At 40.0% G+C, this 14,635-nt stretch overlaps 1 protein-coding gene across 5 annotated transcripts in view; it reads right to left on the bottom strand.

Moving 5' to 3' along the window:
• The window catches only part of KIAA1549 (KIAA1549 ortholog), a 160,718-nt gene that overhangs the window by 59,705 nt on the left and 86,378 nt on the right, over positions 1-14,635 (bottom strand). For all 5 annotated transcript variants that reach the window (XM_058189915.1, XM_058189916.1, XM_058189918.1 and 2 more), the window contains exon 4: positions 508-685. In XM_058189915.1, the coding sequence (XP_058045898.1) occupies positions 508-685 (178 nt within the window). The remainder of the gene's footprint in view (positions 1-507; positions 686-14,635) is intronic.

Genomic DNA, 14,635 nt, shown 5'->3' with positions numbered 1-14,635 from the left:
TGAAGTCACTTACTGGTCTCCTGCCTGCTCTGAGGACTTTGCTAGGACTTTGGGCAGAGCTGCAGAGGCAAGCCTGATTCGGATTTCCCTGACCCGGCCGTCAGCGGAGGAGTGGGACACGACACTCCCGCATGCACGAAAGCCAGCTGACTGGCACACATGTGCGCACAGGAATGTGAAAGAGGAGCCAGTAAGGCCGCATGTCCCATGAGGGATGGTTCTGCCTGCTGCTTCCAGCACGCGTTCCATAGGTTCACCAACACAGATATAGGAACTCACCATGGAGAAAATAACTTCTATTCTCCACTTTTCATGTATACACCGATTTTCCTACCAATAGGAGGAGATCTAAATAATATTATTTTTGAACAGATGCACACATCTTAGATTTGAAGTGTATTAATCCTAAATTGTGCTTCAAGTGTCTTCCCTTCAACAAATCTTGGATCATCAAAAGTCCATGATCCTTTATCAGCACAGAAACAGTACAAAGGTGATGGGGCTTACCAGTTTGCACTCGGAACTGGAGAGCAGGAGCAGGAAGAGATGGTTGCAGCGATGAAATGAGAGGTGTTTCACCATAAAGAAGGCTGCTGTTCACCAATACATTGATGACAGCAATTGCCGTGTAAACAAAAGGCCCCGAGGTCACCAGAAAAGAGAATTTGGGAGAAAGTGTATACACCTATATTAAAAATAAGAGAGTTTTAAATCCCTAAAAGTAGCACTATTTTCTGTACCACATCATCTTTTTATAGAAAGATTTCTGTGCAATAGTTGTGGTAATGAATGTCTTCAGCCACTATTAGCGTATGATGAGAACATGACAGAAGAGAAGTAAACACACAATCCACATAATTTTATACAAAACTTCTATAGGGGTATGGCAGTGGTCTCGTAACTGGATGTCCAATTCAGTTTTCTAGGCGATCACCTCTGGCACTGCTTTGTGCAGGTCTTCTAGAAAACTAGAGCAGTGGTCACCAACTGGTGGTCTTGGACCACTGGTGGTCCGCGAGAAAATTTTGGTGGTCTGCAGAAAATTATTTGCATTTTTTATATTGCACTAAATCAGGGGTCCTCAAACTACGGCCCCTGGGACAGATACATGCAATGAATGTTTGTGTTGCTGCAGAGAATATCCCCCTTCGGGGTCTTTTTGTGTGGATCAAATTCCAACTTGAGATCTGCTTTGGTCTCCTAATGCAGGGCTTTGGGCAAAGGCTGGAGGAAAGTGCCACTGGTGGCAAAGAGCCAGAGGACCTTGTTCTAGTGGGACTGCATCATGGCCTGGAACTGGCTGACCATTTCAGCCCACTGAGCCTCCAGGCGCCTGTACCTGGCCTTGCACTCCCTTAGGTCTCCTATGCTTGAAGTCCTCAGTGAGGTGCTTCTACTGATCCTCCTTCTCGGTCAGATCCAATTTGAACTGAGGTGTTTTGTCAACTCTTTCTCATGGTGGCTGCTTAGCTCCAACAAGTGCTTTCTGTTGGGGCCCTAAGGAGCCCGGGTGGGGAGGAGTGGCTGGGAGGGGAAGTGTGAATAGAGGCTGTCGAGGTGCCCCTCAATATGAGTGACATCAAGTTGGCCACACCCACCCAGTCATATGACCACCTAGCCATGCCCATCCAGCCAGTCATTAGGCAGATAATATTAGTGGTCCGCGGAATTTAAAATTATGAATTTAGTGGTCCCTGGGGTCCGAAAGGTTGGGGACCCCTGAACTAGAGAACACATGTCATGAGCAATCTTGCACAATATGTTTAATAGTTTGCATATCAGCACCACAACCACAACAAGGGAAATCTTTTCATCCCCACTGAAGCAGAGGCACTTCTTCCAGTATCACACCAAATTTTGTTCAATATCAACCAGACAGAGAGAGGCAGGTTAAAACCAGGTGGTTTGAGAGAGGAATCACCAATGGTCAGGTCACAAGAAGGTACCTTGGACCATTCCTCTTTCCAGGCAGTCTCAGGATTAAACTGGGTAGATGTTAAGTGAATAGCCTTTTTCCATGTGGCCTACAAGATGTCTATCTTTTGATGGGCTGCGCATTGTCCTGTGAATAGGGAGGGCCTTGTTGTACAGCATCTTTGAACATATCGGGACGAGAGCTTGTTGTCTTCTAATATGGGGCAGTATGATATTGCTAAGTACTGGTAACCAGTGCACAGGACTGAGATGCAATGTGCCAGAGATGATACACATTATCTGGCGGAGTTGGATATCAATCATTTGGGCATGGGCACTGTTAAGCTACATACTGGCATAATATTTAGCTGTGGAATAAACCAAAGCCAAGGCTGTTATTTGTAGGGTGTTAGCATCAGCACCCCAGAACGTTCCAGCCGATCTGTTCAGTATATTGCTGCGGCTTCTCAATTTTCATCCCCTGTTTTTTCCAGGTGTTGTCAGAAGGTTTGGGATCTGCACTTAAACATAAAGGGAAGGTTGCTATACAGCAATTCAGGTTCAAAGGGGAAAAGACAACTTTAGAATGCAGGGGAATGCTCATGTCAAAGATGGATAGCAACTACTTAATGAAGTGTGATTTTTTTTTCCTGGACTCATATGGCTTAAAGTTGCTACTCATATTAACAAGCATTCCCATGCACACTTTGTACATGTTTTCACTAATGCCTAAATGCAGCTTTTGCATTGTAGACTCTTGTGTTTTGACACTATGGCACACTTTTCTCATAGTCATGACTTCCCATTAAGCCAGGTGATTGAACTCTGGTAACAGCTACAATAAATGTTTTAAAAGAAGGATCATGCCTTAACCGTTTGATATGTAAACAGTTTTGGCTTAAGATTTTTGTTGCATCATTTCTTTCTTTGAAATGAAATCTAGAATGTTCAACCTCTTCTAAACTTACATAAATAAATCCTCTATCTGTGAATTAATTATCTTACAACAGGACTATAGATTTATATGACCATTATGATTCCATAATTATCCATCTTAAATTACTTACTCCCTCTCCCCGTTCCTTTTGCAGACTAACCTAATCCCCAAGGCTCTGTCATATTCCTATAGTAACAACAATAATAAAATAATATTTCTACATATTATCAATTGATGACTTTTTTTAATGTAACCTCTCTCTCTCTCACACACACACACACACACACACATATATATGTAGGTCTTTGGTTATTCGGGTTTTCTCCCGCATAAAATTGGAAGTGTCTTGGCGACGTTTCAACGAAATCCCATTTGTCATCTTCAGGCTAGGTGTTTACAGCTTTTCTCCTAGAAGCACGAAGCTGTAAACACCTAGCCTGAAGATGACGAATATAATATAATATAATATAATATAAAACACATACAGACTTCACAGAAGACAATGTTGAAAAAGCTCTTCACAAACTGAAACCATCTCTATCTATTGGGCCTGATGGACTATGTGCATACTTTTTAAAAAAACTTTCCATTAATATAGCAGAACCCCTAAGCGTAATCTTCGAAAAAGCTTTCACGACCAGTTCCCTTCCCAAACTTTGGTCACTAGCTACAGTCATCCCTATCTTCAAAAAAGGAGACCCCAGCCTAGTTGAAAATTACAGACCGATATCTCTATGCTGCGTCACCTGCAAAGTAATGGAATCTATCATCAACTAATCCATTACCCTCCACCTCGACGCAAACAACCTACTCTCTAATAAACAATTTGGTTTCAGAAAAAAATTATCATGTAACTTACAACTTCTCCACTGCAAAAACATATGGATTACAAATCTTGATCAAGGTAAATCAATAAATGCAATCTACATAGACTTCTGTAAAGCTTTTGACTCAGTAGTACATGATAAACTTCTCCTAAAACTAAAATCCTACGGCATTTCAGGACCCCTCCACAATTGGGTAACTGCTTTCCTGTCAAACAGACAACAAGTGGTCAAAATTGGCAATGCTCTTCCTGTCAAAAATGGCGTTCCCCAAGGCAGCGTTCTTGGACCAACGCTCTTCATATTATACATTAATGATCTCTGTGACCATATCACAAGTAATTGTGTTCTCTTTGCTGACGATGTCAAACTATTTAACACCACCAAGAATACAACTACCTTAACCTTGACTTTGTATCTGAATAGTCTAAAACAACTCCAAATCTCAACCAGCAAATGCTTAGTCTTACATCTTGGAAAAAAAGAACCCAAACACTAAGTACAAGCTTGATGGACATTACCTTACAGATGAACCCCACTCTGTTAAAGACCTTGGAGTTTTCATATTAAATGATCTAAGTGCTAAAGCCCACTGCAACTACATAGCAAAAACGGCTCTAAGAGTTGTAAACCTAATCTTGTGTAGCTTCTTCTCCAAAAACACTACTAACCAGAGCATATAAAACATTTGCTAGACCAATTCTAGAATACAGCTCGCCTGTGTGGAACCCATACCACATTTCAGACATCAATACAATTGAACGTGTCCAGAAATATTTTACAAGAAGAGTTCTCCACTCCTCTGATACCTTATGCCACCAGACTTGAAATCCTGGGTTTAGACACTGTGGCACACTTTTCTCATAGTCATGACCTCCCATTAAGCCAGGTGATTGAACTCTGGTAACAGCTACAATAAATGTTTTAAAAGAAGGATCATGCCTTAACCGTTTGATATGTAAACAGTTTTGGCTTAAGATTTTTGTTGCATCATTCTTTCTTTGAAATGAAATCTAGAATGTTCAACCTCTTCTAAACTTACATAAATAAATCCTCTATCTGTGAATTAATTATCTTACAACAGGACCATAGATTTATATGACCATTATGATTCCATAATTATCCATCTTAAATTACTTACTCCCTCTCCCCGTTCCTTTTGCAGACTAACCTAATCCCCAAGGCTCTGTCATATTCCTATAGTAACAACAATAATAAAATAATATTTCTACATATTATCAATTGATGACTTTTTTTAATGTAACCTCTCTCTCTCTCACACACACACATACACACATATATATATATGTAGGTCTTTGGTTATTCGGGTTTTCTCCCGCGTAAAATTGGAAGTCTCTTGGCGACGTTTCAACGAAATCCCATTTGTCATCTTCTGGCTAGGTGTTTACAGCTTTTCTCCTAGAAGCACGAAGCTGTAAACACCTAGCCTGAAGATGACGAATATAATATAATATAATATAATATAAAACACATATAGACTTCACAGAAGACAATGTTGAAAAAGCTCTTCACAAACTGAAACCGTCCCTATCTATTTGGCCTGATGGACTATGTGCATACTTCTTAAAAAAACTTTCCACTAATATAGCAGAACCTCTAAGCATAATCTTTGATAAAGCTTTCACAACCAGTTCCCTTCCCAAACTTTGGTCACTAGCCACAGTCATCCCTATCTTATAAAAAGCCTAGTTGAAAATTACAGACATATATACTCTATGCTGCGTCACTTGCAAAGTAATGGAACCTATCATCAACCAATCCATTACCCTCCACCTCGAAGTAAAAACCTACTCTCTAATAAACAATTTGGTTTCAAAAAAAAATTATCATGTAACTTACAACTTCTCCACTGCAAAAACATATGGACTACAAATCTTGATCAAGGCAAAACAATAGATGCAATCCACATAGACTTCTATAAAGCTTTTGACTCAGTAGTACATGATAAACTTCTCCTAAAACTAAAATTCTACGGCATTTCAGGACCCCTCCACAATTGGATAACTGCTTTCCTGTCAAACAGACAACAAATGGTCAAAATTGGCAATGCTCTATCAACTCCTATTCCTGTCAAGAGTGGCATTCCCCAAGGCAGCGTTCTTGGACCAACGCTCTTCATATTATACATTAATGATCTCTGTGACCATATCACAAGTAATTGTGTTCTCTTTGCTGACGATGTCAAACTATTTAACACCACCAAGAATACAACTACCTTAACCTTGACTTTGTATCTGAATAGTCTAAAACAACCCCAAATCTCAACCAGCAAATGCCCAGTCTTACATATTGGAAAAAAGAACCCAAACACTAAGTACAAGCTTGATGGACATTACCTTACAGATGACCCTCACCCTGTTAAAGACCTTGGAGTTTTCATATCAAATGATCTAAGTGCCAAAGCCCACTGCAACTACATAGCAAAAACGGCTCTAAGAGTTGTAAACCTAATCTTGTGTAGCTTCTTCTCCAAAAACACTACTAACCAGAGCATATAAAACATTTGCTAGACCAATTCTAGAATACAGCTCGCCTGTGTGGAACCCATACCACATTTCAGACATCAATACAATTGAACGTGTCCAGAAATATTTTACAAGAAGAGTTCTCCACTCCTCTGATACCTTATGCCACCAGACTTGAAATCCTGGGTTTAGACACTGTGGCACACTTTTCTCATAGTCATGACCTCCCATTAAGCCAGGTGATTGAACTCTGGTAACAGCTACAATAAATGTTTTAAAAGAAGGATCATGCCTTAACCGTTTGATATGTAAACAGTTTTGGCTTAAGATTTTTGTTGCATCATTCTTTCTTTGAAATGAAATCTAGAATGTTCAACCTCTTCTAAACTTACATAAATAAATCCTCTATCTGTGAATTAATTATCTTACAACAGGACCATAGATTTATATGACCATTATGATTCCATAATTATCCATCTTAAATTACTTACTCCCTCTCCCCGTTCCTTTTGCAGACTAACCTAATCCCCAAGGCTCTGTCATATTCCTATAATAACAATAATAAAATAATATTTCTACATATTATCAATTGATGACTTTTTTAATGTAACCTCATATATATGCTTATATATTATATAGTTGTTACGTGTCAATGCTTATATATTATATAGTTGTTACGTGTCAATGCTTATATATTATATAGTTGTTACGTGTCAATGCTTATATATACACTGACAAAATAAATAAATACATCTTCATAGTGGGTGTCAGTGTGCTGCATGTATGGATTGGATTGGTTTGAAATGGCTAATGTTGCAGCTGCGGTCTGGCTTCTGGTCCTTGGTCATGCTTCATGATCAGTGTGGGTTTGGGTCTGCTTTCTGGGTGGATGTGCGATGGTGACATCCTGTGTGGACCTCGTGAGTGTGGGTCTGGTGTCATTTCTCGTGTTAGGGACTCGTTTGTCAATAAGGGCGGGTTTCCAAATGGCTGGTAGGCGGGAGGTATCATCTCGTTTGTTCATGCTATATGGGCATTTTTCTATCTCATAGAACACATATAGACTTCACAGAAGACAATGTTGAAAAGCTCTTCACAAACTGAAACCATCTCTATCTATTGGACCTGATGGCCTATGTGCATACTTCTTAAAAAAACTTTCCACTAATATAGCAGAACCCCTAAGCATAATCTTCGAAAAAGCTTTAACCAAAAACTGTCTACCATTGACCTCACCCCATTCCTAAGAGGTCTGTAAGGGGTGTGCATAAGAGCACAAACATGCCTAACGTTCCTGTCCTATTATTCCCTTTCATTATATCTAATTAATATAGTTATTACATACTTATGCTCATATATATGCTTATATATACACTGACAAAATAAATAAAAAATTAATTTTCTTAATCATGGTAAAGACTTGCTGAGTCTAAGAGATTTGCATTACTTTTCTCTGCCCAAGAGAAAGCAGGCAATGATACCATTCAATCATATAGCAAACATGAGTTAAGTGCACAGAAATATGACTTCTTGCTTTAAGATAAATGATTTCTAGAGGACAGACCAAGCATGGAAGATTATGGGTATCATTGGTTAAAAAGTGCAGCAGACCTGTGAATTGATTGGAGCTCAAATGTTAGTCATCAGAAGCTTGCAATATAAATCAAGGGAAACTGGGTATACAGGTATGCGAGGAACAATCAAACAAGGGTTTCAAAAATATTTGTTCAATTCTGTTTACAAATTTGAGTGATGGAATGTGCTCTGATTGGATGGGGGTGTGTCCTGTTTGGGTGGGGGATTGGTTGTGCTCAGATTAGTCTGAGTTGCAGGGGGATTTGAGCTAGTGCGCTGCATTGCTGTTGTTTGGCTTCGTGGTCGTGGTCGTGCTTTGGTCGCGTTGGTGGATGATCTCTGGAGGGCCAGGGATAGGGGTTGTTCCTCTGCCCTGGTCCTATTAGACCTCTCAGCGGCTTTCGATACCATCGACCATGGTATCCTGCTGCGCCGGTTGGAGGGATTGGGAGTGGGAGGCACCGCTTATCGGTGGTTCTCCTCCTATCTCCGACCGTCGCAGTCGGTGTTGACAGGGGCAGAGGTCGGCCCGAGGCCCCTCACTTGTGGGGTGCCGCGGGGATCGATCCTCTCGCCTTCTGTTCAACATCTACATGAAGCCGCTGGGTGAGATCATCAGTGGTTCGTGTGAGGTACCAGCTGTACGCCGGATGACACCCAGCTGTACTCCACACCGGACCACCCCAACGGTTATCAAGTGCTGTCCCGGTGCCTGGAGGCCGACGGGTCTGGATGGGGAGAAACAGGCTCAAGCTCAATCCTCCAAGACAGAGTGGCTGTGGATGCCGCATCCCGCACAGTCAGCTAAATCCACGGCTGACCATCGGTGGCGAGTCATTGGCCCCGATGGAGAGGGTGCGCAACTTAGGCGTCCTCCTGGATGAGCGGCTGTCTCTAGAAGATCATTTGACGGCCGCTCCAGGAGAGCGTTCACCAGGTTCGCCTGGTGCGCCAGTTGCGCCTTTCTGGACCGGGAGGCCTTGCACGGTCACCACGCCTTGTGACGCCTCGCCTGGATTACTGCAACGCCTCTACATGGGGCTTCCTTGAAGGGCATCCGGAGGCTGCAGTTAGTTCAGAATGCGGCTGCTGGTGATAGAGGGAGCCTCGTGGCTCCCGTGATAACACCATCCTGCGCAGGCTGCACTGGCTACCTGTGGCCTTCCGGTGCGCTTCAAGGTTTTGGTGACCACCTTTAAAGCGCTCCATGGCATAGGGCCGGGTTATCTACGGGACCGCCTACTGCGACCAGATACCTCTCACCGACCCGTGCGCTCTCACAGAGAGGGACTCCTCAGGGTGCCGTCAGCTAGGCAGTGTCGCTGGCGACGCCCAGGAAGGGCCTTCTGTGGGGCTCCCACCTCTGGAACGAACTCCCCAGGACTCCGTCAACTTCCTGACCTTGAACCTTCCGTCATGAGCTCAAGACACATTTATTCATCTGTGCAGGACTGGCTTAGATTTTAATGTTCAGCTGAGGTTTGAATCACAAATGAAAAGGTATTATGTAGAATCCAGACTTACCCATTATCAATACAAAGGGGAAAATATATCCATATTCAATACTTCTACTAAGAATAACATTTGTATTTGCAATATTTTAATCTATTGGGAATCAGATGGTTAATACAGCTAAGAACTGGTGATCAGATTTCAATACATGTATCTTTTAATTGCCAGATATCTCAGAATTCTTTGCTGTTTTCAAGCAGAGTATTTTTCATACTTTCAAATGCCTCTCATCTACTTTCTTTTCTATCTTATAAGATAGAGTTGTCATTCTTATGAAGAAAGCACTGATGCAACAAAGAGTGCATCCTTAAGATTGTTCTCCATTCTCCTGTTTTTTTCTTCTTCTTAATATAGGATGGCAAATGGTCTTTCTGAAGCATCTTTTGTTGCTCCTATAAAAATAACTTCCTCTATCTGTGCTCTCTAATCCCCGTGGTTTTCTACTATTCTGCATTACCATGAGACTTAACTCTAAGCAACAAAACACACAACAGTGAATGTGCTACATCAGAAATCTTTTTTTTTCCAGATACCAAGATATATGTGTGTGCCTTTGGGACAGTGCCTTCTGGCAACTGCCTAGATAGGTCCCGCAGTTTTCCTGGCAAGATTTCAGAAGTGGTTTGCCATTGCCTTCTGCCTAGGATTGAAAGAAACTGAATGGCCTAAGGTCACCCAACTGGCATCGTAGCTAAGGAAGGGCTAGGATTCATGGACTCCCAGTCTGTAGCCTGGTACCTTAACCTCTACACAAAACTGGATCAACCATTTTTTCAGACACCAAGATTTGCAGGAGGTATAACAAATGACACAATGGTGTAATCAAAGCAGGCAAAGCCAAAGTATTTCAGTTCATTAGAGAAAAGGGAACTTTGGAAAGCAGCTAATCAATTATTTTAAAGGGGGGGGAGGACAGGAATATGATACCACTGAAAATGGATGTTTTTGCCCCTGAATTTCAACCGTAGATACAATCTACGGTCTATGGGTTGCAACTATATATTTCTGCAAATTATAATCACATCCCACTTTTTATTGCTACCCTGGGGGAAAAAAAATCTAGCAATGGTTTGTTTTGTAAAGTAGAACACTAATTTTATTGATTATTTTAATAATATTCACAGAAGCAGACTCAAGAGCTTGTTCTGAGGCTTCTAGGATCAGCAAAGAATAGGCCACACCCATCATAATACATGGCACCAACCGAAGAGGCCCTTAGGATTCAGTTGTCGGTTATCAGTTAATATCCAAGCTACCATCACCTTCATCAGTTATTTCTATGAAAATAACAATAGCATTACTGTTAAGAAATGCAAGCCCTAGAGCTATTTCTCATTTTAGAGACAGTGACTTGCAGCCAGGCTTATATAATGGAACATAAATTTTCAAATACCCTATAACCAGGAGTTTGAATTTTGCTCAGAAATAGAATGATGTAAATTAAAGTGTTGGGGACATTTTTCTTTCCTTCCTATAACTAATCCCAGTTTAACATTTAGACCATAGACATTTGTGCCAGAGGAAGTTTCCAAGAACCTTTTTCAAAGAGTGTTTGTTACATTAGAACTTGGTAATGTTGACACATTATTGAAGAAATATGTGCATCTAATGAGCTAACCTTAGCTGTGCAAACAGACTTCTAAACATTTCTGAAATCTGGAACTCCACCCAAGGTTAAATCCAGAAGTTTAAGAAATTCCACCCAACGTAATTTGAATTTCTATTCTCTAGTCTGCTTCTCAGGTGATCAGAAGCATCTAAATTAAGCTTCATTTGTTTTGTTCTGATTCTGGCCATTAAAGATATCAGTAACCTGCTAAAACAGGTTTTTAGATTTTAATGTTCAGCTGAGGTTTGAATCACAAATGAAAAGGTATTATGTAGAATCCAGACTTACCCATTATCAATACAAAAGGGAAAATATATCCATCCCCACTGAAGCAGAGGCACTTCTTCCAGTATCACACCAAATTTTGTCCAATATTAACCAGAGAGAGAGGCAGGTTAAAACCAGGTGGTTTGAGAGAGGAATCACCAATGGTCAGGTCACAAGAAGGTACCTTGACCATTCCTCTCTTTAGGCATTCTCAGGGTTAAATTGGGTAGATGTTAAGTGAACAGCCTTTTTCCATGTGGCCTACAAGATGTCTATCTTTTGATGGGCTGCATTGTCCTGTGAATAGGAGGGCCTTGTTGTACAGCATCTTTGAACATATCGGGACGAGAGCTTGTTGTATTCTAATGTGGGACAGTATTCTATTGCTAAGTACTGGTAACCAGTGCACAGGACTGAGATGCAATGTGCCAGAGATGATACACATTATCTGGCGGAGTTGGATATCAATCATTTGGGCATGGGCACTGTTAAGCTACATACTGGCATAATATTTAGCTGTGAATAAACCAAAGCCAAGGCTGTTATTTGTAGGTGTTAGCATCAGCACCCCAGAACGTTCCAGCCGATCTGTTCAGTATATTGCTGCGGCTTCTCAATTTTCATCCCCTGTTTTTTCCAGGTGTTGTCAGAAGGTTTGGGATCTGCACTTAAACATAAAGGGAAGGTTGCTATACAGCAATCCAGGTTCAAAGGGGAAAACACAACTTTAGAATCCAGGGGAATGCTCATGTCAAAGATGGATAGCAACTACTTAATGAAGTGTGATTTTTTTTTTCCTGGACTCATATGGCTTAAGTTAGTTGCTACTATATTAACAAGCATTCCATGCACACTTTGTACATGTTTTCACTAATGCCTAAATGCAGCTTTTGCATTGTAGACTCTTGTGTTTTGACACTATGGCACACTTTTCTCATAGTCATGACTTCCCATTGCAGGTGATTGAACTCTGGTAACAGCTACAATAAATGTTTTAAAAGAGATCATGGCTTAGATTTTAAATTTAGAGGGTTTTAAATTGATTTTAATATTTATATTTAATATTTATATTTCTATTTTTAATAATTCCGCGCTAGAATAAGTTTTTAAGGATTATTTTAATTTGTATATTGATATTGATGTTTTATATGCCTGTGAACCGCCCTGAGTCCTTTGGGAGATAGGGCGTATATAAATCAAGTAACAACAATAATAAAATAATATTTCTACATATTATCAATTGATGACTTTTTAATGTAACCTCTCTCTCTCACACACACACACACACACACACATATATATATGTAGGTCTTTGGTTATTCAGGTTTTCTCCGCATAAAATTGGAAGTGTCTTGGCGACGCTTCAACGAATATTTGTCATTTTTCAGGCTAGGTGTTTACAGCTTTTCTCCAGAAGCACGGCTGTAAACACCTAGCCTGAAGATGACGAATATAATATAATATAATATAATATAAAACACATACAGACTTCACAGAAGACAATGTTGAAAAAGCTCTTCACAAACTGAAACCATCTCTATCTATTGGGCCTGATGGACTATGTGCATACTTCTTAAAAAAGCTTTCCACTAATATAGCAGAATCCCTAAGCATAATCTTTGAAAAAGCTTTCACAACCAGTTCCCTTTCCAAACTTTGGTCACTAGCCACAGTCATCCCTATCTTCAAAAAAGGAGACCCCAGCCTAGTTGAAAATTACAGACCGATATCTCTATGCTGCGTCACCTGCAAAGTAATGGAATCTATCATCAACCAATCCATTACCCTCCACCTCGAAGCAAACAACCTACTCTCTAATAAACAATTTGGTTTCAGAAAAAAATTATCATGTAACTTACAACTTCTCCACTGCAAAAACATATAGACTACAAATCTTGATCAAGGCAAATCAATAGATGCAATCTACATAGACTTCTGTAAAGCTTTTCACTCAGTAGTACATGATAAACTTCTCCTAAAACTAAAATCCTACGACATTTCAGGACCCCCTCCACAATTGGATAACTGCTTTCCTGTCAAACAGACAAGAAGTGGTCAAAATTGGCAATGCTCTTCCTGTCAAAAATGGCGTTCCCCAAGGCAGCGTTCTTGGACCAACGCTTTTCATATTATACATTAATGATCTCTGTGACCATATCACAAGTAATTGTGTTCTCCTTGCTGAGGATGTCAAACTATTTAACACCACCAGCAATACAACTACCCTTCAAAAAGACCTTGACTTTGTATCCGAATGGTCTAAAACAACTCCAAATCTCAACCAGCAAATGCTCAGTCTTACATATTGGAAAAAAGAACCCAAACACTAAGTACAAGCTTGATGGACAGATGATCCCCACTCTGTTAAAGACCTTGGAGTTTTCATATCAAATGATCTAAGTGCCAAAGCCCACTGCAACTACATAGCAAAAAATGCTCTAAGAGTTATAAACCTAATCTTGCGTAGCTTCTTTTCCAAAAACACTACACTACTAACCAGAGCATATAAAACAATTGCTAGACCAATTCTTGCATACAACTTGCCTGTCTGGAACCCATACCACATTTCAGACATCAATACAATTGAACGTGTCCAGAAATATTTTACAAGAAGAGTTCTCCACTCCTCTGAATACAACAAAATACCTTATGCCACCAGACTTGAAATCCTGGGTTTAGAAAACTTAGAACTCCGCCGCCTCCGACAGGACCTGTGTTTAACTCATAGAATCATCTATTGCAATGTCCTTCCTGTTGAAGACTACTTCAGCTTCAATTGCAACAATACAAGAGCAAACAATAGATTTAAACTTAATGTAAACCGCTTCAATCTTGATTGCAGAAAATATGACTTCTGTAACAGAGTTATTAACACTTGGAACTCACTACCTGACTCTGTGGTCTCTTCTCAAAATCCCAAAAGCTTTAACCAAAAACTGTCTACCATTGACCTCACCCCATTCCTAAGAGGTCTGTAAGGGGCGTGCATAAGAGCACAAACGTGCCTGCCGTTCCTGTCCTATTATTCCCTTTCATTATATCTAATTAATATAGTTATTACATACTTATGCTCATATATATGCTTATATATTATATAGTTGTTACATGTCAATGCTTATATATACACTGACAAAATAAATAAATAAAATAAATAAATAAATAAATTTTCTTAATCACGGTAAAGACTTGCTGAGTCTAAGAGATTTGCATTACTTTTCTCTGCCCGGCACTGTTGTAATAAAAGGTTACAACTTTGCATATTTTATGCTTCTTATGTTAAGGCTGAATCATTAATGGTAAATTGGAGCCACACATGTTTGTGTCTTCTAAAGTATGAATTGGTGTTGCATTAAAAAATATGATTCTCTTGCACAACCGCAAATAAAAGAAAACATTTTGTAAGCCATCACACAAAATGTAAAGGACTATGGAAAAGCAAAACCATGGAATCCACAGAAACATTTAGCACTGAATTGTACTTTACATAAACCAATTCGTCTAGAAAATTTAA

This window comes from Ahaetulla prasina, chromosome 7 (genome assembly GCF_028640845.1).
Source record: "Ahaetulla prasina isolate Xishuangbanna chromosome 7, ASM2864084v1, whole genome shotgun sequence".
In the NCBI taxonomy this organism is placed as follows: Eukaryota; Metazoa; Chordata; class Lepidosauria; order Squamata; family Colubridae; genus Ahaetulla; species Ahaetulla prasina.
The sequence above is the reverse complement of the archived record's forward strand: the minus strand, read 5'-3'. Positions and strand labels throughout refer to the sequence as shown.